This window comes from Bos grunniens, chromosome 7 (assembly GCF_055505025.1).
Source record: "Bos grunniens cultivar Pamir isolate PY7600 chromosome 7, Bosgru_T2T1.0, whole genome shotgun sequence".
Classification (NCBI taxonomy): Eukaryota; Metazoa; Chordata; class Mammalia; order Artiodactyla; family Bovidae; genus Bos; species Bos grunniens.
The window spans coordinates 29,321,255-29,348,644 of NC_141171.1; the positions used below are offsets into that span (position 1 = coordinate 29,321,255).

General features: G+C 40.6%; 1 protein-coding gene across 50 annotated transcripts in view; it reads left to right on the forward strand.

The window, feature by feature from the left end:
• The window catches only part of LOC147368975 (uncharacterized), a 724,353-nt gene that overhangs the window by 155,537 nt on the left and 541,426 nt on the right, over window positions 1-27,390 (forward strand). For 6 of the 50 annotated variants that reach the window (XR_015167028.1, XR_015167029.1, XR_015167026.1 and 3 more), the window contains exons 1-2: window positions 11,177-11,358; window positions 11,503-11,688. The exons of 5 other annotated variants lie outside the window; for them this stretch is intronic. Coding sequence is in view for 28 of the 45 variants with exons in the window: in XM_086410584.1 (XP_086266710.1) it covers window positions 11,300-11,358; window positions 11,503-11,688 (245 nt within the window). In the remaining 17 variants the exon portion in view is untranslated. Of the gene's footprint in view, window positions 1-7,767; window positions 9,933-10,412; window positions 11,689-27,390 lie in introns of those variants that run through there. 39 more of the 50 variants (XR_015167033.1, XR_015167032.1, XR_015167031.1 and 36 more) reach the window with 24 other exon arrangements.

A 27,390-nucleotide genomic window follows, 5' to 3' on the forward strand; every position in this document is an offset into this window, starting at 1 on the left:
CAGATGATTTCTGAAAAACGAGCAAAGTGAGCCTGGTACTTCAGGAAAAACATTTGCCAGTATTTCTTGCCAGAGGTAAATCTGAGCTTTCAAGAAAAATGAGTATTTTGGAAAATGTGTATTTGCCCCTGTGAACTTGACAGCTTCCATATACTTAAGGGGCTTTCCATAAGATCTGGGCTTTCCATACTGATGAATAACAAATGTGATTATTTGACATTGTGTAGTGAACTAAGTCATCTTGGGAAGATCTGCCTACCCCAGGGAACAAAACATTTCCAAATGACCAGTGTATATTACCAAATTATGAATGATTTAAATATCCATCCAAAGTATAAGGTAGACCAGTGAATTTTAAAGAGTGTATTGCTTATTGCAACTAAAAACTGCTATTTGTTGAGTTTTGGTGTAGTATAAAAGAATTCTTATAATTTTCTGAAAAAGCCTCCTTTTCCAAGGAATAGCGGTGTGAAGATATTCTCCATGAACTTCCACCAAAAATCATATTGCAACAGAAGCAGAAACAGACATGAAGTTCTAGCTGTATTCTATTAAACCAGATGTGAAAGAGATTTGAAAAAATGTAAAACAATGCCACTCTTCTCATGGTTTTTGAAAATAGTTACTTTCACTTAAAAAATGTTGACATGTAATGGGCGGGTTTCATTTCCATTAGGATAAGTATTGATAGGTATAACCTATATAAGCAAAAGTTCCCTGGGGCCCTTATTATCATTCTTTCAGAGTGTAAAGGATTCTGAGGCCAAAAAGATTGAAAAGTACTATGCTAGATAATACAGCAAAGAGTTAAAAAAGTCAACAAAAACATTTGTGTTCGGCACATGCCATTTCCACTCTATGGTCTGATTCATTTGTGGGCAAAGGCACTCATTCCTAAAATGCATGTGAACTGGGAAATACCATGCTCTAACTTGTCCAGTATTCACCGTCAGTTCCTCACCATCCTTGAAGCTACAAAAGCACATTAACATCCTGCAAACCTTAAGAAAGAAATCTGTGAAACTCTGCTCTTTTTCCATACTTATTAGGTAAGAGACTGATATTCTTATTTCGGGATCCTTGAGCACTGATGTACTGAGAAAGTATTTTGGGTTTTCCCCAAATGTAATTTTTAGTTCTGTATCTTTTATTATAATTTGCCTTATTGTCTTGATGTATATTTGTTATTCTTAAAATGTTTTATTTTTAATTTTGAATATTTTGAAAATTCAGAAAAGTTCAAAAAAAAATAGTAAGATCCACGAACATGCCATTTGGGTTTCACAAAGTGTTCGTTGTAACATTTATCTTAGATTATACTGTTCAAGGTGGAAAAGAAGGGGGAACAGAATGCATATATATCCTTCTGGAATCTTTTTCTATTTTCATTTCATATTTGTTTTTAATATGTCAATCTGGTTAACTTAAAACTGCTATAAAGTACTCTATTATGTAAATTCAGTTTCTTGCATTTTTTTTAATGGTTAAAAAAATTTAATCCCTTATGAAAGCATGAATGCAATGACAGAAAGATGTGGCAAGAATACTTCTCATACTGGTCAAGATTTTTGGTTAAAGTTGTAGTGAAGCCATGGCAACCATTGATACTTACATTTTTAGGTATCACAGAGCATAAATTGAAGCCTGGCTTTTTGGTTTAGTTTTGTGCATAGACTCTAAGTAAGCAATTAGTTTATATGTTATTGTTGTTCAGTTGCTAAGTCATGGCTGACTCTGCAGTTCCATGGACTGCAGCATGCCAGGCTCCTCTGTCCTTCACTGTCTCCTGGAGTTTGCTCAGATTCATGTCCCTTGAGTCAGCGATGTATCTATCTCATCCTTTGCCACCTTCTTCTCTTTTGCCTTTAATCCTTCCCAGCATCAGGGTCTAATTCATATAAATGATCACTGCTGCTGCTGCTAAGTCACTTCATTCGTGTCCGACTCTGTGTAACCCCATAGACGGCAGCCCACTAGGCTCCCCTGTCCCTGGAATTCTCCAGGCAAGAACACTGGAGTGGGTTGCCATTTCCTTCTCCAATGCATGAAAGTGAAAAGTGAAAGTGAAGTTCCTCAGTTGTGTCCGACCCTTAGCGACCCCATGGACTGCAGCCTACCAGGCTCCTCCGTCCATGGGATTTTCCGGGCAAGAAAACTGGAGTGGGGTGCCATTGCCTTCTCCACAATCTTCAGCATACTCCATTACATACCACAGAGGAAAATAGTTTTGAATCTAATGAAATTCTAAGTCATCTCTGTGTTCCTGGTCCCAAAAGAAATACTATTTTGGTAATGATTATCATGTAGTTGGTCTAGACAACTATTATGAACTGAATGTTTGTGTCTTTCCCATAGTCCTCCAATTTTTATGTTGAAGCCCCAACCCCCTAATGTGACTATACTTAGAGACAGGGCTGGTATGGAGATGATGAAGGTTAAATGGAGTCACAGCTGACAGGGCTGGTGCCCTTACAAGAAGAAGAAGAACACCAGCACTCTCTCTCCACCACGTGAGGGCACAAAGAGAAGGCAGCCATGTGCAAGCCAGGTAGAGAGCTGCCACTGGAAACTGCATCTGCCAGCACCTTGGCACTGGATGTCCAGGCTCCAGAACTGTGAGAAAGAAATATCTATTATTTGAGCCTCCAAGTCTGTAGTATTTGGTTATAGCAGACCAAAGTGGTTGATATAGTAACCTTTGTATTCTAACATTTCTGAGGGCATTGCCATTTTAAGAAGTGACCAAAACAAGCGTCTTCCTGGGTTTTCTTTATAGCTTGTGTCTCAGAAAGAATGAAGTGAAGAATTTAATGCTAGACTGATTGGCTGTTACTGACGGGTTCTTCCTCAGAATGGAGTGGAGTTTTCATCGTGGTGTTGATGAAAAAGTTTATCACTGTACATTGTTGTTATTACTATCTTAAAGATAAGGAGATCAACTTGCCAAGAGTCACATGGTTCAACTACAAATCCAGTGCTCTTTCTGTACCACACTGCCTTTCGCTTTTAAAAAATTCCATCCTGAATCATTTTATAGGAATGACTGGTATCACCCTAAAGAGAGCTCTGATCACCAGGAAGCTTTGTGCAAAGAAAGGGAACCATAGATGCTGAATGACATTTAATCAACTGAGAAACCTCTGAAAAGTCCCAGAGTAATGTTGTATGGAGTTGCGTGCCACTTAAAGGAACCAGCTTCTAGTAGATGACTTCCGAAGGATAAGGAGGAAGTGAAAGGTAAAAGCTGAAAGAGAGCAAGTGGTTGGGCAGTACTTTTAGGTTACAGTCCTTCAGTCAAGGTCCAGGTGAGAACTTCCCTCACAGGGTGGGTGTTTAATGAGAATTTCTAGGAGGTCTGAGACAGAGTTTTGAAAAAGCAGCTAAAGGTGGGACAGCCTCACTGCAAAGAATATTAAGAGTGCAGAGTGATGATGCCCCCAGGCCTGAAGGGGAAAGCGGAGGGAACAGTTTCGGGACCCGAGAGAGAAAATCATGTGGGAAAGCCCCTGAGAGGATTTGTGGGTAGCACAGCCTGGCCAGAGTGAACTTCATCCTGCTCCCACCCTCTGTGTGCCACAAAGCAGGACAGGTGGGAGCAGTGGCTTAACTCAAACAGAAACCGAAATGCCTGCCTTTCAGTGTGCACGAGCCCACAGTGCAGAAGCAGGGCCAGACCTTCCACCTGGTCTGGCCTGGACCCACTTTCCTGATACCTCTGCACACCACTTAGTGTGTCAGCCAAAGTGACCTCGGGCCACTGGCCGTTTGTTTTGGTAAAGGAAAAAAAAAAAAATCCAATGACGCTTGTTAAAGTTGGTAGCACTGATTCTATTCAGGACCATCTCGTTAAGTATAGGGTTGAATACAATGGGATTTTACAATGGGGGCAAGAGGCGGGGCATGGACAAGTGGAAAAGTATAGCCAAGGAGGCAGGGTCCGGGGGTGGAAAATTACTCAAGGAGAACACCAAGGGTAAGGGGAATTCTGGCTACACTGACCCAACAAGATTCTTTACTGAAGACAGGCCAAGATGATCAGACATCCCCTGGGGTTGGTGGATGATAAATGATCATGTACTGAGGGTGATCAGATATCAAGGGGACGGGTTTCTGGTTAAACTGACTTGGCAGGGTTCTTGCTAAAACCAGATTTTACAAGGACTTGCACTGATGAGCCTGAATCTTTGGTGGTGCTGTGCTTTGCCTGGCATGGTTCTCCCTTGGATCAAATGTAGCCTGATCAGAGAGTCCACCTCTGAGCACCCCAACTTCTGTTCTATCTCTGTACACAGTTCTCACCCCAACAGGGCCCCACTCACTCATTTCTTTTGTTTCCTTGTTTTATTTTCTTCGTGTGCTTCAGGGTTTCTTAGATTGTTAACATACTTATCCTTACCATCCTCTATGAGGTAAAAGCTCTATAAGACAGGGCCTTGTCTGTTTTCTTCCGTGCTTGAACCCCAACCTCTGGGTCAGTGCTTGGCATAGTTTAGATTCTCAAGACATATATTCTGAATCAATGGGTGAGTTAGTGAATGAGCAAGTGGAGTGTTTTGGGTGTGCAATATCAAACAATGTAGCAAATAGACAAGGCAGCCCAAGATGCTGGCCGACATATGCAGCATTCCATAACAGAGCAGCACATTATGTCTTTAAGCTGTCTCTGCCGAATTTACTGGCCCCAAGATGACACTGAACAAAGTCATCGTTGAACCCAGCAAATATCAGTAGTGCTGTTCTCACTGCCTATTAGAAAGTCTAAAGTGGAGGTCTTGATAAATGGCAACAAATGCCCTTGTTTTCAGTGAGAATCTCAGAAACCTCAGGGACAAAGTCAAGTTCATGCTTTTTTCAGGAAGTCTAACAGTTTAGGTGATGCATTTACGTCTTATTCATGGTATACTATTTATTAATAACTCTCCACATGATTCCTATGTTAGAAAATTTATACTTTTTGACTAGGATTTTAAACATTTTTATTAAATTAAATTTCTTATTCACTTTTCAGGGTAAGAGGATCCTATATACCCCATTAGCACATAAAGGCAAAGAATACAAATTTTATTTTCTCTGCTGAGCTAAGCTTCCCTCAACAATTTACATTCCTGTTCATCCAAAGAAATTTTTTTTTCCCCTTTTAGTTCTTTCAGGAATAAGTACTTCTAAATTTCTTGTGATTCACAATAATCAGTCTCCCTTTCAGGAACAATGGAACCTTAAAATTTGAGATTCCTGATCCATTTAAGATACTTTAAAAACCGAGAATCAGTATATTAATTATTTAAGATTTACTGAGGGACTCGAGTCTGCCGGGTGTTGTCCTGAACATGAGCATTTTCATAAGGAACAAGAAAGACCTGGGTCAGACCTTGTGCAGCTTCTTGGGAGAGGGCGTTTGTTTTTTTCTTTAAGAAAACCAAGAAAATGGAAAAACAAATAGTGCATCCGCCAGAACCTTACTTTAGGTAGAGTGTTGAAGGGGACGCTTTCTCAGGAGTGATCTGAATGGTAGGCAGGAGGCAGTCAGGTGGACAGGGCACTCCACATAGGGAGGAGGGGGAACCCTGGTGCATTTGTGGTGCTGAGAGGAGGCCAGCAGGGGTGAGGAACTGTGAGGTGGGGACGTGAGGCTTGTAAAGAAGTTGGAGGGAAATGCAGGGCCCTGGAGGGCACCATGAGAACATTAGATTTTTGTCTAACTGCAGTGGTATGCCTTTGATGGTTTTTAAATTTCAGAATATGATCTTCCCCTTTTTAATATGCTTGTCCATCCATGATTGAAAGCATCTCTTTTGCCCCTTTGGTCTTTGCCCATTTCTGCTCCACTCTAACCTTATAAAAACCTAAGTATAGGAATGAGATCACTAGGCAATTTCACCTAACTACTGACTTATGCTCTCCTGAATGCACACCATGCCTTGACTAACCTGTTGATTATTTTCCTAGATTAAAAGAAGTAAGGATGAAGATTAAGGAGTTAAAGAATGACTGGTTCCCTACCCCCACTAGTCCCCGTAGGAATCCTGCTGGCAGATCATGCAGGCAAGATAAAAACTGAAGAGTCGATGCACACAATGGAGAATGATGCAGAATCCAACCTCATGCCTTAATGATTCACTGAGATTCTTTCCCCCTTTTCCCTTTAAAAGCTGTCATGGCTGGGCAGAATGCTCAGAGTTGGTCTTGGGACATGAGTCCACCTTCCCCCAAGAATACTAGCTTTGCTGATTAAAGCATCTTTACTTTCTGCTGACACTTGGCCTCTGAATTATTGGTTTTTGAGCAGCCAACAGATGAACCTGAGTTGAGTAATACGGTGAGTGGTTCAGAGGTAGAAAAAGTGAGGTTAAATCAGTTAGGAGGCTGTACAGAACACCAAAATGGTGGTAGAGTATATGAAGAGAAGTGGGGGTTCCATAATATCCTTTAGTACTGGAGTGAATTGGACTTACTGATGACTGAGAATAAGGGGATTTAGGGAAAAGACTAATTAATGAAACTTTTAAGAGTTTCTGGGGTGAAGATACTATAATGTATTGCTTAAAAGCATTGGCCCTTGGGCTAGAATGCCTGGCTCCTAATCTCATCTAAGATTCTTATTAGCTGTCTGACCTTAGCAAAGTTAACTTCTCTATGCCTTGGTTTTCTCCTCTATAACATAGGAATAATAAAAATATCTATTCCATAGGAATGCTATGAGCATTAAGCAGTAGATGGCTTTCTTACTGGCACTTAGTATGCATTGAACACACACCAGCTTTTGTTATTACTGAAATGCTGCTGCTGCTAAGTCGCTTCAGTCGTGTCCAACTCTGTGCGACCCCAGAGACAGCAGCCCACCAGGCTCCCCTGTCCTTGGGATTCTCCAGGCAAGAACACTGGAGTGGGTTGCCATTTCCTTCTCCAAAGCATAAAAGTAAAAAGTGAAAGTGAACTCACTCAGCCGTGTCCAGCTCCTAGCGACCCCATGGACTGCAGCCTACCAGGCTCCTCCGCCCATGGGATTTTCCAGGCAAGAGTACTGGAGTGGGCTGCCATTGCCTTCTCCGATTACTGAATTTAGTTGAGACCTCTCCTTTGAGTTCCAGACTTGTGATTCTAACTCTCTAACTTATGTGTGTACTTCTATTTCCAATGGACAATTTAAACTATGTCAGTTTAGTCTATTAGAAGACCTATTAGAGGAGTTGGAAAAAGTTTTGGTGGGAAACCGTCAAGAGTTCTGTTACTGACATAGTTTAAATTGTCCATTGGAAATAGAAGTACACACATAAGTTAGAGAGTTAGAATCACAAGTCTGGATCTCAGAGGAGAGGTCTCAACTAAATACATCAACTTGCAAGTCATCAGCAAAAGATGATTTTGAAACATGTGTAGATAAGTATCATCTGGGAAGGGAGACAAGATCCAGAGCTGATCCTCAAGGTCAGCCATAGGAGGAGAAATCAGGAAAAAAGACTGAGAATAAGCATGTGATATGATAGGAGGGAAACTCTGAGAGAATATAAGATCAACAAAGGCAAGCATGAGAGAGAAAACATCAGTGTTTGGTGTACTTCCGAAAGATCTGGTAAGGCACCCGTTGGGTTTGGTGAAATAGAATTCCATGGCTACCTTAATAAGGATAGTTTTGGTGGGAGTGAGGGGAGGAGGCAGAATGGGGTCTTGAGAATGTGCTGGGATGAGGAAGTGGAGATAGCCCTTGTAGACCACCCTTGAGAGGGTTTACTGGGAAGGACTGTAGAGGGATTGGGCAGACATGTGGGAAGATGTTTGGTTTGGTTTTCTTTCAATGAGGGAGCAACTCCAGTAGGGATTTCCCATCTGAAAGTGGGAGGTTGATGCAGGAGAAGTAGAAGGTGACTGTAGGAGAGAAATCCTGGAGAAGTGATAAGATAGGAGAACAGAGAGGTTGGCTTTTAGTGAGAGGAGGTCTTTAGTGGTCAGGAGGAAAAAAGAGCAGAGTGGGAATGTGGGCTAGGGGTGGTAAAGATGAAGGATTTGTGTTTCATTTCTGTTTCCTTTTTTGTTTATTTTCTTAAAGCCTGGAACTTGCTTTGTTCATTCAACAGTGTGTTTATTAATTTGTCCATGTTCATGTGTGTAGATTTTGTTCATTCCTTTTTACTGCTATACTGCATTCCGTTGTGTTAATATACCATAATGCATTAATTTCTTCTCCAAGTTATGGACATCTGATTTTTTTTACGATTAAAAACAGTGCTTTGTGAATATCCCTGCACCAGTGGCCTTGTTACATTTCTGTTTTCTTAATGAAGTATGCAGTAAAGCTGTCGGCTGAGAGTGAGGGCCAAGGAAGTGTGGGATGCTAGAGGCAGGAAGAGTTTGGAAACCCCATCTGAGGTTTGAAATCCTGAATTGAAAATCTGATCACTGCATTTAATTGCCTGATCTTCTCTTGCTGTATTCAGTTGCTGGAAATCTTCTTAAACTATTAAATTTAATGATATTCTCGTAAACTTTAAGCTTAGGGATTGAATTAGAAGACTCTTAGTCTCATGGTGGTAGTTGCATTAATGGAAGCCCTTCTTAAAATTTAAGGAAGAACTGATTATCCTTTGGTCCTATTAGACTGCTGTTCTAGCCAGCTGCAAAATGAAATAGACACCAAATGGGGACTGGAGACCAGGTTGGTTGCAAGTAGAAGACTGGGCCCGCAGGTCTTTGTGTGATAAGGTAGCCTGCTGAGGAGACATTGTGCTTCCAGAAACATTGTGCTTCCAGCGACTGTCATAAACACGGACTCACAGTTCCTGAGGAGGCCGGCATTTTTGTTGCTGTATATAACCGAGGATGGCAAGTTGGTTATTTCCATACTAGTTTTTTTTTTTCTTTCCGACAGACTGAAAATCATAGTTAGTTGTGGCAAACTGATCAACATCACTTTTACTTTTCTTGACATTTCCTAACCACTCCTAGTTTTGTGAGGATGTGTGTGAGGTATATCACAAATGCACATATCTGTGTGAGTGTGGGTGGGTAGGGGGTGGGTGGGTGAATGGCAGGTGCTTGTTTTTGCTTTGGGAAAATTCCCAGAATCAGATTTTTCCACCTATACACAAAAACAAATCCGGTTGGTTCTGAGAACAGGTGAGTGTTTCTATATATGTTGTCTTCTTGGGTTACCCATTCAGGAAGCTTTTCTACACCGAGGCTGTGTAACCCTACTCTGAATATGTTCTCTTACTTTCTACGATGGCAGGCCCTTGCAGGCTGCTGAGAACATTGTGCTGAGGGGCCTTTATTTGATCCAACAGCCATTATGAGACATGCTTTGAAATGGGATCTGTCTGCATCTAAAATGGACCAGAGTGATGCTGTCTACCTCTGGGGAAATGTAGCATCTTTGTGGAAGCACAGGGTTTCACAGAGAGGCTCTGTTGCTTAGACCAGAGTTCTCCAACCTCCAGGCTAAGGACTAGGTACCTCCTGTTAGATCAGCGATTGCTTTAGATTAGAAATAAAGTGCACAATACATGTAATGCACTTGAATCATCCTGAAACTGTCCACGCTCACCCTCAGTCGGTGGAAAAATTGTCTGCCGTGAACTCGGTCCCTGGCGCCAAAAAGGTTGGGGACTGCTGGCTTAGACTTTAAATGACTTTAAATAGTAGCTAAAATGAATTTTGTTTTGGAGACTTTTATGATAGGTATTGACAAAACTGGAAGCGCCCTGGTAGTGGGTTGTTAGTTATTTAGAGTGTGAGGCCAGGGTTCATACTGCTCCTGAAATGTGACATTGTATGTTCAGAGGGCTATAAGAAACACATGTGGAGAAGCTTTTTCACTGGGACTCTTAGTCCATTGTGGCTGCTTCAGGAAGATAACACCGTGATTTGTAAACAGCAGAGACTTAATTCTCACCGTTCTGGAGGCTGGAGGTCCGAGATCAGGGTGTCAACATGCTCAGGTGAGGGCCCTTTGCTCTGTCACAGACCTCTCCTTGTGTCCCCACATGGAAGAGGGGGCCAGGAGGCTCTGTGGGGTCTCTTTTATAAAACTAATTTATCCCGTTCACCAGGGCTCCAATTTCATGACCATTTTACTACCTAGAGGCCCCACCTGCTAATACCATTACCTGTGAGTATTAGGATTTCAACATATGAATTTGGTGATGGTGGTGGGGGGAGGGGTGTGGGGAGCAGGGGATGCAAACGTTCAGGTCAGAGCAGGCTCTGGTCACCTGTGGAGAGAGAGAGCAAGAGAGAATCCAAATCCTTTCCCTTCCTCCCAGAAAAACATCTTCTCTTGTTTTAGGTAACAACTAGCTGCCTTACACAGGAAACTATTTAACTATTGTGAAAATCAGTAGATCTGGATTCATTACTTGGGTCTACCATTAAATAGCTATGAGACTTAGCTTAAGCTCAAATTCCACTGGAAGCTTGAAGGGTTGTTATAAGGCTCAAATGAGTCTAGTAGCCTGAGGGATACGATTTGGGATTGTCACTTGAGTCTTTCAGTGCTTCTCAGAAACATCACTTGTCTCTAGCCGGCTTGTTCTTCTACTTCCCTTACCAGCTTCTCTCCTCAAATGTCTAATCCCAGAAACTTCTATCTCATACAATATCGAGTGAGAATTCCCCCAATTTCTTAACTTTCGGTGCACAAAATGATCTTCATTCGCCCTCTTCCTTAGCCCTGTGTCCCAGGGTATGAGCCAGGCCTGTCCTCTTAAACATTCACATGTCTTTGCTTATTTCTCCCCATGATTCGCCATGTATCAACTTTTCAGCTTCACTGTCTCCTTCCTCTTACCAATTATTCAGCACAAGCCTCTTCTTATAAAATAGACCCTCTCTGGGATATGAGTCTTAATTTCTTAAGCCCAAGATGTAGGGACATTCTAGACTCTCTTCTCTCTCTCATTCCCAAATTTGGTTAGTCAATGATCAGTTTCTCTTTTTTCTCTTCACTCCTCCATCTACTTTCTTAATTTGGACCCTCGTCATCTCTATTGAATACCTTAGCACTCAGCTCTTAACCAGTCTCCTTCTTTCCTCCTCTCTTGCTGCCCTTAAATCCACACTCCACACAACAGAGAGAAGGGGGATCAGGTGGTTTCCCAAAGCAGAGGTTCTCAGCCCGTGCTCTGGTGGGGCCAACACCATTCGCATCACCTGAGACGTGTTACAAATGCAAATTAGCCCCACTCCAGGCCTGTTGGGTAAAAGCAAGGGGGTGGGCTTATCAATGTGTTTGACAAGCCTTCAGATGATTCTAATGATTTAAAGTGCATGCGTAGTCACTCAGTCTAGTCCAACTCTTTGTGACCGCATGGACTGTAACCCTCCAAGCTCCTCTATCCATGGGATTTTCCAGTCAAGAACACTGGAGTAAGTCGTCATTTCCTTCTCCAGGGAATCTTCCCAACCTAGGGATACAACCTGTGTCTCTTGCATTTCCTGCATTGGCAGGTGGATTCTTTACCACTGAGACACCTGGGAAACCCCAAAGTTTGAATTACCACTGTCTTCAAGGATAATCAAGGAGCTGTTAACCAAAGATGGGAAACGGACACTGGAAGGCAAAGCCATGTCTCCTGCCGTCTCAGCAAGGACCTCGTTCCGTGTTGCATCCCTAGATGCTAGCCACGGCCAGGCGTATGGTTTCTTGAGTGACTCTGAGTATGCTCCTTGCTTGGCTGTCACAGCAGCAGAACCCAGGTTAGTTTCTTTTCTTAGTTTTCTTCACTCAGTTTTAGAGGTTTGCTTTTGCTGGGAAGCAGTTGACTATGGACTTCTGAGAACAAATGACTTGTTGCCTAGGGGGCTGAGTCGTCTCCCTAAAGCTTTATGACAGCGCAGGTCCCTGGTACCGTGACCTTTGTGCCCCTGCCTTCTGTGGCTCTGTCCCTTGTCTTGGTTCATTCCGACCTCACCAGGGTGATGGCATTGGAATGGGGCCTGCAGGCTCAAGATTTGGTAAGTGGAGAATGAGGGGAAGGGTATTTCAGGCTGAAGGAATGTTATAAACAAAGACAAGAGGGATGGAATTACAAGTCACGTTATGTGAGCCACAGAAGCCCAATGCTGGGGGCTGAGAAGAAGAAATGAGACTGAAAAGTCATTTGTCATCAGTCCTAAAGAGCCCACTCAGGAGTGTGGGCTTCTTTCAGGAAACATGGAGTGTGTAAATAGGAGGCACAGTGTCAGAAGTGTTATATCCCAGGTTTGTATCTCTAGACTGTTTTATTTCCTGGTCAAAGACAGGGAAAGGCAAGCAGTGTGTAGCCAGCTGAAGAGTTTGATAAATCTGCTCGACCTCCTGCCTGGGGAACCGAGGTAACAGCTGCATAGACATGAACACACTGGGAACCAGGAAGAGGTCCTCTCAGGCTGAGCTGCGGATGTCTGATTGTTCTTTCCTTGCTTTCTGAGGTGTTGACACTGGCTATCCAGGTGTGGAATCTTCAGTGGTGACATATGAGCTCAGGGACTTCACTGGAGCCGAAGGCGGCCATGTGGTTGTGAAAAGGCACTATAAATGAGGCTGGTTCCTTCTTGAATACTATGTCCTTCCTGCCCCCACTTAACCACCTTCATATCTCTTACTCGGGGAATGATTCTAATCTTCCAGAGTGACTGTTGTGACTGACTAAAGAAAGCAACCATTCAGTTCCTAAGGCATGACCATTTTGAATGGGCACCGAGACACTTTTCATCCAACAGGGAACATTTTAACCTTCTTAAGTGGCTGAAAAGCTAACTATCCCTGATAGGTGATCAGCGTGATCCTCTGTCATTAATTTAGCCTCTGGCTGCTTTGATTTCAGAATGATATCAGAGAACTTGGTGGAGAAGGCCCTGCACCAGCCCACAGAGGAGCTTCCCCAGGCTGCCTCTGGTTAAAATAGATTTATTGGATCAGGTTAAATGACTTGCTGCCCAGCCCTGGCTTAAAAGTCTAAGACAAAGATTTAACAAGGAGGAGAAACAGAAGAAGGTGGTGTGAGGGTTCTTTTTTTTTTTTAAAAGAAAAATGAATTAAGGTCAGTTTTATTGTTGTTATTGTTTCATTTCCCTTTATTCTCTGTTGGGTGATTAAAGGAAAAACCAAGTCATGCCTTGACTTCTATGGCAAGACATTTCTGCCTCAACTGATTAAAAAAAAAAAAAGCTGGATGGTAGAAAGCCCGAGAAACACAGCTCCATCACTCCTCGCAATTACTGTGTCTTATTGATAACTTGCAGCTCTCTCCAGCAAATGCCATCTTTGGAACAAAGCCTGTCACAGATCAGACTGAATCCATTAAAAAGCTTTGATTAACATGTCCCTGGGGTGTGCTGTGGAAACTTTTTACGCCAAATGACAGCCTATTGCTGTGGCTTCGGAATTGTCCTCCTGAAATACTCTTGTGTTTTAATCTAGTGCGTGGTTTAAATTAAAAAACGGCAATGACTTTGTGTGACCTAAATACGAGCCACTTCTATTCAGGGTGGGATTTATCAACGGCTTGCAGATTAAGTGTTCAGAGAAGCCACAATTAACCTTACTGTGGGGTAGCTAATATTCATTATATATATATATTATATGTAGGTTGTGTGCATAATCGCTTGTTCTTCCTTTTCTTCTTCAGTGTAGCCCAGAGACAGGGTTATAGTTAACGTGCTTAATCTAGTGGATACAAAGCTTTGTGTTCATCCTTAGCGGAAAACAATTTGTGTTGGAGGAACAGAGTAATCACTCTCCCTGGTGCTTTTTTCTTTATTGGTCTCTGACATGGATGCTGTAATGAACAGCAACTTTTTGAAGTAAAGATAAAGCTTCTTTTCGAACTGCGGACTTGTTGGGGGTAGGGACCTGCCTGTTTCCACACAAATACCTCACTTTCATCCTAGGGGAAAATTCAATCTTGATCGACCCTGTCTGTATGGTGTGTGTGCGTGAGTGTGTGTGTTTCTTTATTGTTACTGTACACTCACCTAAAATACAAGTGTTGAATGGTTACATTTCAAAACTGTCAGGAACTACATTATTCAATAAAAAATGATTCTCTTAGATGCCATAAAAGGACACTGTGAAAGCTGCCTACAGAAGGCAGGTAACTATTCTACTGCTTCCCTTCGAGGTATTTTTTGTCTCTGAAATTGGTGGAAGACAAAAAATGCTTTGATTGGCAAGATTCTCAGAAAGTAAACTTGGAAATGAAAAAGTATCGCCTACAGAATGTAGGAGAGCTGGGGGCCCCTGTGCTGCCCACTTAGCTATATAAAGCTAGGCTTTTCTTTTCCACTACCCCAGGAATGAAGCCAAGCTCCCTTTTAAGGCTAACATCTTCCCGCTGACTGGGAACTCACAGCACCTCCATCTTTTATGTGGCAACACTATGTAGTTTCAGAGGGAAATCTAGGATGAAGGAAATTTTTGATCATTTTTTAAAAGGATTTTCTAATTAATATGGGATATATAGAAATGTAGAGGCCTGCACTGCGAAGCACAGAGCTCTGAGTCACTCAAGTACTGAAATAAGCTGGGTGATGAATATCAGGGGAACGTTAGGAGGGTATGATTTATGAGGCTGACAAGATTTGAATTTTTTTTTAATTGAAGTATAATTGACATGCAACAGGACATTCGTTTCATGACATTAGTTTTGGCGTTCATATACTTGTGAAACAATCACCGCAATACGTCTAGTCACTGTCACCATACAGAGTTACAAAATTTTGTGATACGAACTTTTAAGATTTAATAGTAACTTTCCAATTTGCAACATGGTATCAGTGAGGGTAGTCACTGTACTACACTTATATCACCATAACGTATTCATTTTATAACTGCAAGTTTGTACCTCTTCATCCTCTTCACCCATGCTGACCTCCTCTCTGGTAACCACCAACCTGTTCTCTGGACCTATGAGTTTTGTTTTTTAGATTCCACATATAAGTGAAATCATACGGAATTTGTCTCTAACTTACTTCATTTAGCATAGTATTTTCAAAGTGCATCCATGTTGTCACAAATTAAAAAATTGATTTCATTTTTTATGGATAATTAACATTCTATTGTAAATATATATTATATATATAATACATACATATATATATATCTCTTATTTATCTATTCATCCATTGATGGGCACTTAGATTGTTTCCATATCTTGGTTATTGTAAATAATGCTGCAATGAACATGGGGGTGAATATGTATATGTATTTTGAATAAGTGTTTTTGTTTCCTTCAGTTAAGTATCCAGAAGTGGAACTGCTGAATCATGTGGTAGTTTATTTGTTCAGGAACCTCCATACTGTTATCCACATTAGTGGTGGTACTAATTTACATTCCTACCAAAAGTGCACGAGGGTTCCTTTTTCTCCACATCTTTACCAACACTAGTTTCTTGTCCTTTTGAGAATAGCCATTATAAGAGGTGTAAGGTAATATTTTGCTGTGGCTTTGGTTTGCGTTTCCCTGATAATTAATGATGTTGAGCATCCTTTCATATGCCCATTGACCATTTGGCTGTCTTCTTTGGAAAAATGTCTATTTAGATCCTCTGCCCATTTTTTCATTGAATTGTTTTTTGTGATTGAGTTATATGAATTCTTTATAATGACCCTTGAACAACTCAGGATGAGGTACCAATCCTCCATGCAGTTGTAAATTGCCACATAATTTAAAGTCAGCCCTTCACAGCCACAATTCGCCATCTGCACATTCAAACAACTGCCTATTCTGTAGTCCTGCAGTATGTATTGGTTGAAAAAAAAATCCATGGAAAAGTGGACCTATGAAGTTCAAACCCATGTTGTTCAAGTGCCAACCATATATTTTGGATATTAGCTCTTCATTGAATATATGATTTGCAAATATCATCTCCCATTCAGCAGATTGCCTTTTTATTTTGCTGATGATTTCCTTTCCTCTGGAGAGGTCTTTATTTTTATTTATTTTATTTATTTATTTTTATTTATTTTTTTACTTTACAATATTGTATTGGTTTTGCCATACATCAACATGCATCCGCCACAGGTGTACACATGTTCCCCATCCTGAACCCCCTTCCCACCTCCCTCTCCATACCATCCCTCTGGGTCATCCCAGTGCACCAGCCCCAAGCTTCCTGTATCCTGCATCGAACCTGGACTGGCGATTCATTTCTTATATGATATTATACATGTTTTAATGCCATTCTCCCAAATCATCACCCGCTCCCTCTCCCACAGAGTCCAAAAGACTGTTCTATACATCTGTGTCTCTTTTGCTGTCTTGCATACAGGGTTATCGTTACCATCTTTCTAAATTTCATACATATGCGTTAGTATACTGTATTGGTGTTTTTCTTTCTGGCTTACTTCACTCTGTATAATAGGCTCCAGTTTCATCCACCTCATTAGAACTGATTCAAATGTATTCTTTTTAATGGCTGAGTAATACTCCATTGTGTATATGTACCACAGCTTTCTTATCCATTCATCTGCTGATGGACATCTAGGTTGCTTCCATGTCCTGGCTATTATAAACAGTGCTGCGATGAACAGTGGGGTACACGTGTCTCTTTCAATTCTGGTTTCCTTGGTGTGTGGAGAGGTCTTTAGTTTGATATAGTCACACTTGTTTATATTTGCTTTTGCTTCCATTGCCTTTGGAGTCAGCTCCAAAAAATAGATTGCTAGACTCATGTCAAGGAGCTTTCCAATTATGTTTTCTTATAGGAGTTTAATGGTCTCTGGTTCTATATTTAAGTCTTTAATCCATTTGAGTAAACTTTTGTGTATGGTGTAAGATAGCAGTCCAGTTTCATTCTTTTGGATATGATTGTCCAGTTTTCTGAGACCATTTACTGAAGAGTCTGTTTTTTCGCCATTGCATATTCTTGTCTCCTTGGCTGTAGATAACTGACTATACATGTGTGGGTTTCTTTCTGGGTCTCTATTCTGTTCCATTGACCTACATGTCTGTTGTTTTGCCAGTATCATACTGTCTTGATTACTATACTTTGTAGTATAGTGTAACATCAGGGCACATGATCCCTCCAGCTTTGTTCTTCTTTCTCAAAATTGTTTTGGCTACACAGAATCTTTTGTAGTTCCATACAAATTTTAGACGTATTTGCTCCACTTCTGTTAAAAAAAAATGCCATTTTTATTATGAATGGGTGTTGAATTTTGTCAGATATTTTTCTGTATCGAGATCTTTGTGTGATTTTTTTTTTTTTGGATTCTTCATTTTGTTAATTCAAAGTATCATGTTGATTTTTTGGAATGTTGAACCATCCTTGCATCCTTGGAATAAATCCCACTTGATTGTGGTGTATGATCCTTTTATGTATTGTTGATTCAGTTTGCTCATATTTTGTTGAGGATTTTTGTTATCTATGTTCATCAGGAACATTAGCCTGTGATTTAATTTGGCAGGTGGGGTCCTTGTCTGGTTTTAGTATCAGGGAAATGTTAATGTCATAAAATGAGTTTGGGAGCATTTCCTCCTCTTCAGTTTTTTGGAAGAGTTTGAGAAGGATAGGTATTAAATCTTTGAATGTTTTGTAGAATTCATCAGTGAAGCCATCTGGTCCTGAACTTTGTATTTTGGGATTTGATTACTGATTCAATCTCTTTGCTAGTAATCGGTCTATTCAGACTTTCTATTTCTTCCTGACTCAGAAGATCATATGTTTCTAGGATTTTATTCAGTTCTTCTTTGTTGTTCAATTTGTTGGCATAGAAGTGTTAGTAGTATTTTCTTAGGATCCTTTTTTTCCTTTAATATCAGTTGTAACTTCTCTTTAATTTCTGATCTTATTTATTTGTCTTCTCTCTTTTTTTACTTAGTCTAGATAAAAATATCAAAATTTTGTTTATTTTTTCAAAGAAAGCTCTTAGTTTCATTGATCTTTTCTATTTCTTTTTAGTCTCTATTTTATTTATTTTCATCCTGATTTTTATTATTTCCTTCCTTCTACCATTTGCTTTGTTTGTTCTTGTTTCTGTAGTACCTTTAGATATAAAGTTAGATTATTTCAGTTTTTTCTTGTTTCTTGAGGAAGGTCTGTATTGCTATAAACTTTACTCTTAGGACTGCTTTTGCTGCGTCCAATACATTTTTTTATGGTGTATTTTTTTTCCATTTGTTTCAAAGTATTTTTTAAATTTTCTGCTTTGATTTCTTAATTGACCAATGGTTGTTAAGTAGTATATTGCTTAATCTCCACATATTTGTAATTTTTCCAAGTTTTTCTTGTAACTGCTAGTTTCATACCATTATGGTCAGAAAAGATCATAAAAGATGCTTGATTATCCTTTCAGTTTTCTTAAAATTTATTGAGTCTTGTTTTGTGGACTTGCATGTGATCTAGCCTGGAGAAAGTTCTATGTGTACTTTGAAAGAATGTGCATTCTGCTGTTTTTGGATGGAATGTTATATAGATATCTATTAAGTTTATCTGGTCTAATGTGTGGTTATAGGCCAATGCTTCCTTACTGATTTTCCTATCTGAAAGCTGTATCTATTGATGTAAATGGGGTATTAAGCCCCTCATTATTTTGTAGTACTGTATTACTATGTTTCTCATTTTAGATCTGTTAATGTTTGCATTATATCCTAAGGTGCTCCCATGTTGGGTGCATAGATAGTACAAATGTTACATCTTTTTTGCTGGATTGACCCTTTTATCATTATGCAATACCCATCTATTTCTTTTCTTACAGATGTCATTTTAAAGTCTGTTTTGTTTGATAAAAGTATAGCCACCCCAGAATTCTTTGGGCTTCTATTTGCATAAAATATCTTTTTCTATCGCTGCACTTTCTTTCTGTGTGTCCTTTTATTGGAAACGAGTCTCTTAAGCAGCATGTAGATGGTTCTTGTTTTTTATCCTTTCAGCCACTCCATGTTTTTATTGGACTATTAAGTTCATTTACATTTAAAGTAATTATCGATAGTTATATACTTATTGCCCATTTTGTTCATTGTTTCCTGGCTGTTTTGTAGTTCCTCTCTATTCCTTTATTCTTTTCTGTGTGTTTGTGTGCTTCGTCGTCTTTTTTGGCTGCGGTGGGTCTTCGTTGCTCAAGTTTTCTCTAGTTGGACCAAACAGGTTCTCTCGAGTTGCGGTATGCGAGCTTCTCATTGTGGTGGCTTCTCTTGCTGCAGAGCATGGGCTCTAACGAGGGATTCATTAGTTGTGGCGCACAGGCTCAGCAGTTGTGCCTTGGGGACTCTAGAGTTCCGTAGTTGTGGTGCACAGGCTTAGTTGCCCCACAGCATGTGGAATCTTCCTGGACCAGGGAGTTGAACCTGTGCCCCCTGCATTGGCAGGCAAAGTTTTAACCACTGGACCACCAGGGGAGTCCTGTCCCTTTATTCTTTATTTTATTTATTTATTGACTGCCCTGGATCTTTGTTGCTGCACGTGGGCTTTCTCTAGTTGTGGCAGGTGGAGCTACTCTCTCATTGTGGTGCATGATCTTCTCATTGTGGGGGCTTCTCTTGTTGCAGAGCACAGGCTCTAGGGCATGCAGGCTTTAATAACTGTGGCACAGGGGCTGAGTAGTTGCGGCTCATGCTATCTAGAGCTTAGGCTCAATAGTTGTGGCAGCACATGGGCTTAGATGCCTTGCAGCATGTGGAATCTTCCTGGACCAGGGATCAGACCCATGTCTGCTGCATTGATAGGCAGATTCTTAATCACTGGACCACCAGGGAAGTCCTTTTCCCTTTATTCTTATCTTTCTTTCTTGTGTTTTGATGACTTTCTATAATGTTATATTTAGATTCCTTTTTCATTTTTTTGTGTGTATCTGCTATAGGTTCTTGCTTTATGATTACCATGAGGCTCACATATAATAGCCTATACACACACACATGTACATGTATATGTCAGTCTGTTTTAAGTTGATAGCAAGTTAAGTTTGAACATACTTAAAACTCTACATTTTTATATTTCCTCCCAAGTTTTATGTTTTCGACATCATATTTTGCATCTTTTTATTTTGTATATCCCTTAACTAGCTATTGTATTTCTAGATTTTTATTATTTTTTAGTCTTTTGGCCTCCATACTAACTGTAAGTGATTAATTTACTGCCTTTATTGTATGTTCGACTTTGCCAGTGAGATCTTTATCTTTTGAAGGTATATGCTTTCTTGTTACTAATTAGTGTCTTAATCAACTTATAGAAATTCTTGTAACATTTCTTACAAGGCCAGTTTAGTGGTAATGAACTCCTTTAGCTTTCATTTGTCTGGAGAGCTCTATTTCTCCTTCAATTTCTAATGATAACCTTGCAGGGTAGAGTATTCTTGGTTTGAAGATTTTTTTTTCCTTTTAGCCCTTTAAATAGATCATGCTACTTTCTACTGGCTTGCAAAGTTTCTACTGAGAAATATGCTGATAGTGTTCTGAGAGTTCTCTTCTATGGAGTGAGTTGTTTTTATCCTACTGCTTTTAAAATTCTTTGTTTAATTGTTGACAACATTTTGATTATGTGACTTGGTGTGGGTCTCTTTGAATTCATAGTTTGGGACTCTCTGGGCCCCTTAGACCTGGATGTTTATTTCCTTCCCCAGGTTAGGAAAGTTTTCAGCCATTATTTCTTCAAATAAGTTTTCTGCCTCATTCTCTCGCTCTTCTCTGGGACCCCTATGATGCAAAAGTTACTCTGCTTGATATTGTCCCATAGGTCCCTTAAGAAATTTTCACTTTTTAAAATTTTTTTCTTTTTCCTGCTTTGTTTTGGGTAAGTTCTATTACCTTGTTCTCCAGATCACTAATTCTTTCTTTGCATCATCTAGTCTACTGTTGAACCCCTGTGGTATATTTTTTAGTGCAGCTACCCTTTATTCTGGAGGACTTAGCCAGCTAGTTCGCAGGTCTTTTTCAGGGGAATTGATCAATATGTAGCTGTAGCTTCATTGCCTCAGTGGGAGGAAGTGAGTTTGGGATCTTCCTATTTTGCCATCTTGAACTGTCTCCAAGGTCTGACAGTTAGAAAAGTAAGCCTATTGGCTAAATTACAGAGCAGATGTTTGCTGTTTCTTATCAGAAAGTGAAAATATCCTTCACAACTCACTAAACTGTCACCAGAACATAAGCTTCATGAAAGTGTGTCTCTTGGTATTTTGGTCATTGCTGTATCTCCAGCTTCTAGCACAGTAGGAACACCTGGTAAGCTTCTGGCAAATATTTATTGGATGAATGAATTACTAGTTTATAATACTTTACTTTGCATTAACTTCTCAGAAAAGAGCAACTCATTACACATTATTACCAAAATTAGGGCTTCCCCAGGGGGTGCCAGTGGTAAAGAACCCGCCTGCCAATGCAGCAGATGCAGAAGTCCTGGATTCGATCCCTAGGTCAGGGAGATCCCCTGGAGGAGGAAATGGCAAACCATTCCAGTATTCTTGTCTGGAGAATCCCATGGACAGAAAAGCCTGGCAAGCTACAGTCCATCAGGTCTCAAAGAGTCGGACGTGACTGAAGTGACTGAGAATGCACACACCAAAATTAAGACCAAAGATGTTTTTTACTAGGCTTATCTCATCACAAGGAGGCTAGACATCCTACTACTGGGGAGACCAATACTTTATATTTAGTCTAAGTTCTGATTCATATCTCTTTTAAGGGATGATTGTTGGCAGCCTTGGGTAAACTGGTGTCAAAGTATATTAGAAGGAATTGGTGATGACTGGATCTTTTTGAGCTGGGTCTCTTAGGTTGATTTCTGACCTGGTTAACTCTAACTAGACTCCTTCCCATTGATCTGGAGTACCATGTACCCTGATAAAGGACAGCATCTGATATGCGCCAAGCATGATACTGGCTTGGAAAAACCCTCCTTGGGGAAGAATGGAAAGGTAGATGTGGAGCAGTGGTTCATAAAATTACAAAACAGAACATCATCCTTAATGCCTAGAAGCTCTGATACTGTAAAATATTCTATGCTTGGCTTTGAAAATTCCTCTCTCCCTTCCATGTCTGTCCATTGATTGATATTCTATTTCTATTATTTCCCAGACAAGAACGTGAGAAAGACATGAGAAAAATAAATCCTACCAAAATAGTCAAAGACTGTCCTCATACCCTTTGGACATTCTTCAATTTTCCTATAGGAAAGTCTGGTGGAAGCTGAACAAACATTATTCCCCAAATCCTTTGCAAATGTTCTTATGGCAAGTTTATGCAGTAACTATTAGGATCACCATCTTATATAGAGATAATAACCTTCAGAGAGGTTAAATCACATATATCCAAGGAAAAACTAGGAGGAAGAGACAAAGTGCGTATTCCAATACAGTTTTGTTTGAAGCCCAAACCAAGCCAACTTCTCTCCCTTACAACAAAGAATTTAATGGTCATTTGGTTATTCCATTCTGTAATGTTACATAAAATTGTGATTCCAGAAAGAGTTTAATATGATTGCTTCAGATATTAGTGGATCATAGGTTAGCATCATGTTCCATAAACAGATTCTTATAAATTTAATTTCCAGTTGGCAGAAAAGGAAGGAGGTTAACTGATGTTGTAGATAGAAATCTCTGTCATGGAGTTTGAGGTTCTTTTTTTCCTCTTAAACTTAGAACACAAGCAAATGAACTATGAAAACCCACTTTCTGGTGCTCTTTGCGCTTCAGGACACAGACTCATCTGTGAGTAGAATACTACTAATAACTTAGATATTGTTGCTAATTTGGTATTGAGAGGTGAAAAAGCTTGTGATCTTTTAGTTTCTTCTTAAAAATATTAGAGCTATCCAATTTAGAAAATTAAACTTAAAAGTCTTTATACCTATAAATATCCACTCCCTGGGAGGCCACCATTCATCTCTCTTCTCTTCCATGTCACCATCCACTGGTAGAAGAAAAGATATTTTTAATGTCTTGACATTGTTCTTAACGATAATAGCATCTTTGGTCATGAAAATCTTCTTATCTGTATGATGTATCCTGTCATTTTATACAGTGCTGACATTCATAACACAATTTTATTTTCTAAGCAATATTTCAAGACAGTAGTGCTATTCTGTACATCCCAGGGAATTATAATTCTTTATTTGTGTTGTATGACAATGCTGTTAAGTATAAGGCATACCTCTTTTACTACAATCCTTATCCTATAGGGCTAGTCAGTTTGGTAGACCACTAGGCTAGAAGACTGGGTGGGCTATGGAGAAAAGCTTGGGCATAGAAGGTTAATTGTGAAGATGTCTTCTAGAAAATGGGGTAAAAAAGTGTACCTACCTTGTAGGGTAGTTCTAAAGAGCTTATAACAGTGTTTGGCACTTGATATACATTCAATAAATGTTCTTAGGTGGGCAAAATATAGTAGCTATTAGGTGCATGGGTTTTGGACTGAGACAATCCCAGTCCCAGCTCTACCACACAAAAGCCTTAGGAAAGTCTCCTTTCATCTCAGTGGTCATGTCTGTAAAAGGGGAATCATGATATAATCTGCCTCAAGTAATTGCCTTGGCATATAATAGTAAGATGTCTTAATGAAAATGTTGGTTGTTAAGAGTTATTCTTCAAACAGGAATCATCTGATTGAATGGCAAATGCTCACCTGATGACTTTTATGTCTTAGAATTGTCATAGTTAATTATGCTATCATAGATTCTTGCCTACTTTTGAAGCCTCAATATATTTCCATAACATTTTTCTTCCAAGTTTTGGTAGCACAAAATAATCCTATGGCTTTCAACAAGATAAATCTGGACACTTAATTTGATGCTTCACTTAAAAAATCATACCAGGTGTCCCTGAGTATTCTTCGGGAATAGGATTAACCAGCAACTGCCATGTCTCACGAGCGAGTTACTCTATTTGTCCATCTCCTGATGAAGTCCAGGTAACACAATACGTTTGTATATTGTGCAATGCCATACCCAGTTTCACACTCTGACATGAAGCTCTGTTCTTCTTGAAGACTGAGATCCCTTAGGTAGGCTGGAAAACTTCACAAAAGGCTCTGAATGGAGGATATGCATGCTTAACAAACCTGCCTTTGCTGGTCTCCATTACCTTCTTTCAGCAGGTGTAAAGCTTTATACCCGGTATTCCATTCCATTGTAGATGCCTGGCTCTAAGCCGCCTTTGTTTCCACCCAGATGCCAGCTTTTAGTTAACTATTCTTTTTTTTTTTTCCCTCTAAGCTACCAACCATCTGGAGGAAAACTGATTGGGGCTAGGGTCATTTTTGTACCTTTTAAAATTGCCATGTAGGTAAAAGGATTTGTCAGACCCATGAATGATCCTTCTCAGATTTCTGAGGCATGGCAGATTGGCAAAGGGCTCCTTCTGGAAGAAGCCAAGTCAAGCAGAGGTAGTGACGGAGGCAAAGAGGAACATGCTGAAGCTACAAATGGGCTGAGAAATAGAGATCAGCCCAATTATAATTCAAACAAAAACAAGTGAGAAACTGTAGTCGTTGAGGCACTCTTGGCCGAGCATCTGGGCTTTGCATGCATGCATGCATAATTAAGCTTCAGACAGCTGCAGGCTTCTGCAGTGCCACAGGGCGGGCAGGGTATCAGAATACACAGTAGGTTGCATATCAATGGAACTCTTTTTAAATTCACATGAAGCCTAAGATAAAAAGACATCAGCAAAAATTAAGCAGCATCCAAAACCTCGGTGAAGAGGGACAGAGGCCAGCAGGAAAACAGTGGAAACCAACCTGGTTTTCCCCCCGTTGTCCTGGTTCCTCCCCACAAATAGAGGAGGGAGGCAGAGCTGACTTGGTTTTAAAATACACACACTCATTAGATCAAAGGGATCAATGCACATTGAAGCAACTTTCAAGGCATCACAGGAAATGGTCTGCTTTCTTTTGAAAGACAACAGAGAAAATCACACACATGCGTTGGGACCTTGTGATATGCAGATAGTGAGCTGTCAGGAAAATTAAATATTCATGGCAGAAAAAAATCTCTCCCATTATATTTTTCATGTCTATGAGGCTTTGGGCTCAATGCCCTCTGTGTTCCAGTGAAACACAGACCCTGTTCTCTGTATTGCGGTGCTGCACCCAAGGTCGGCTCGGATTGTATACTGCGGTGTCACCAGTCCTCTCAGGCCTTCCGCAGCTGGGCTGCCCTGGGGTAGTCAGTCACAGAGCTCAGAGAACTTTGCCATTGCTGTACTTGTGTTTCCTTGGATGCAGTCTACGGTCAGAGAACCTCAGCTGTGTTTTTCTTGCTAATTGCCCCACGCCTTCATTAAATCTGATTACCAGGGCCACAAGAAATCTTTCAGGCCTCTGACAGGTAGAGGGAGGTCTTGGAGGTACCCGCGTGCACAGAACGGTCCTATTCGCTTCTCTCACCATCCCACAGGTGCGACACTAGCATCTTCCCAGCTTTTTTGTTGTTTGCTTGCATACCTTTGTTTGACCGGGGATCAAAGGGTTGTCTTGAAGACTCTTAATCTGATTAGCCACAGTGGGTAATAACTGTAAGGGTGGGGATGCTACAGGGCAAGGAGGCATTGTGGAGAAAGCAGGCTTTGTGGTCTCTGAAACTCTACACCCCACCCCACCCCCATTTCTCCCTGCAAACCCCCACCTGTCGCCTCCCCACCCCCCATATGCCAAACCCACATGGAAAAAAAAAAAAGCAATTCAGAGAAGTGCTTTAGTTTAAGAAGAAAGATGAAAAAAATGGATTTGCTCTGAAATAAAGATGAGTCAGAGATCAGCAACATCAATGAGTGTGACACCTGCTTATAGGAGGGCATTAAGCATGTGGGGAAAATACATATTCCCCCAGATTTCCATCTGATTCTGAATATAGTTCATTTTAATCCATTTAGGAAACTGACTTCTCCACTGGAGTTGTCTACTCTTAGACTGTGTCACTTTGTGCTTTTTCTTCTCCATGTGTTCGTTTCATATCCTTTAAAACCATCTCTTCTAGAGCAGATGAGTAGTTAAAGGATGACTAAGGCAGAAGAGTTGTTGCATCTTGTCAGCATTCAGGTTATTGGATTTGCACGTTATTGTCGATCACTTCCCGTGTGAGGTCCTGCACCCCTGCCTTTTTTGTGAGCGGGTGGCGGGGGGGATGGTCACTGCTACTGTCCTCGAATAAATTCCATCTTATCTCCAACTTAGATTTTAAAATACTTGTTTTCTTTTGTTTTTATGTCCAGATTTTTTAAAAATGCAAGCGTAAGTGTTCTTACATTTCTGGACCCTAAAATTGTATCTATATACAATACTCAGGAATCTGATTTAACCCCCTCCCCCATCCCTGTTCAGGCCCAAATGTGGGAGATGTGCTTTCAGAAAAAATGAATGTTTCCATGATGAGAACTTTGGCTTTTTTTCTTTTAAATATCTTCCAAAAATGTTAGTTGCTGTCATGTCTGACTCTTTGCGACCCCATGGACTGTAGCCTGCCAGGCTCCTCTGCCATGGAATTCTCCAGGCAAGAATACCAGAGTGGGTAGCCATTCTCTTCTCCAGGGGATCTTCCCAACTTAGGGATCAAACCTGGGTCTCCTGCATTGCAGGCGGATTCTTTACCATCTGAGTGACCAGGGAAGCCCCAAAGCCCTGATTTAAACAGGACCACAAATTCTTCCTCCAGTGAGTTGAACATTGCAACCCAATAGATACTAGGGATTAAAGAGAGGACTGAGAAACCAGCTGCTTGCCTCTTGTCATCACCAGGTGCCTCACTGATTCAGCAACATTCTTGGGTTGCATGCTGGACCCAGCTCCAGCCTTATTACCCAGAGGTTCATTGGTGAATGGGGCCAGTGGGAGGGCATCTCCGTGAGAAAAACTCCATCAGGACATGGAGTTTCTCACCAACAGCACACCTGCATTAATGCATGAGGCCCCAGTCCTTCTGGAGGAGGCTGTTGACTTCTTCCACAAGAGTAAATGGTGATTGTTTATAGCTTCGCCTTTGTCCGGTTGTATCAAAGCCCTGGTCTCTGGGGAGAGGAAGCATCCTTGCTTGCAGTAGAATCATGCTGCCTACTTTACAAGTGTGAAAATAGCAATGTTAATTTTAGCAGTGCTTAAAAAAAAAAACAAACAAACCCCTCTCACCTTGCTCCCTGTCCTCCTCCTCCCCAGCCCACACACCCTTTTGACAGCTCAGCGGCCTGATTGTCTGATCTTTCTTACAAGGATGTTTCAAAAGAGATAAGTGGTAGGAATCAATGCACATCATCTTAATTACCAAATACAGCTTATTTTATTGTAAGCCATTTATCTCCCAGTGGCCATAAGACAAGTGCTTGGTCTTACTGCTAAAGATTTGCCTATTTTTTTAAATGGGGCCAGAACATGTGTTGTATAATTCAAACATCCCATTAACTGGCTTTTCTATTCAGGATACCCTGAACTGTAGGGGCGACTGCCTCAAAATTTAATTTAATATGTCAACTTTTCTTAAAGTGTCCCCGTACCTGTCATG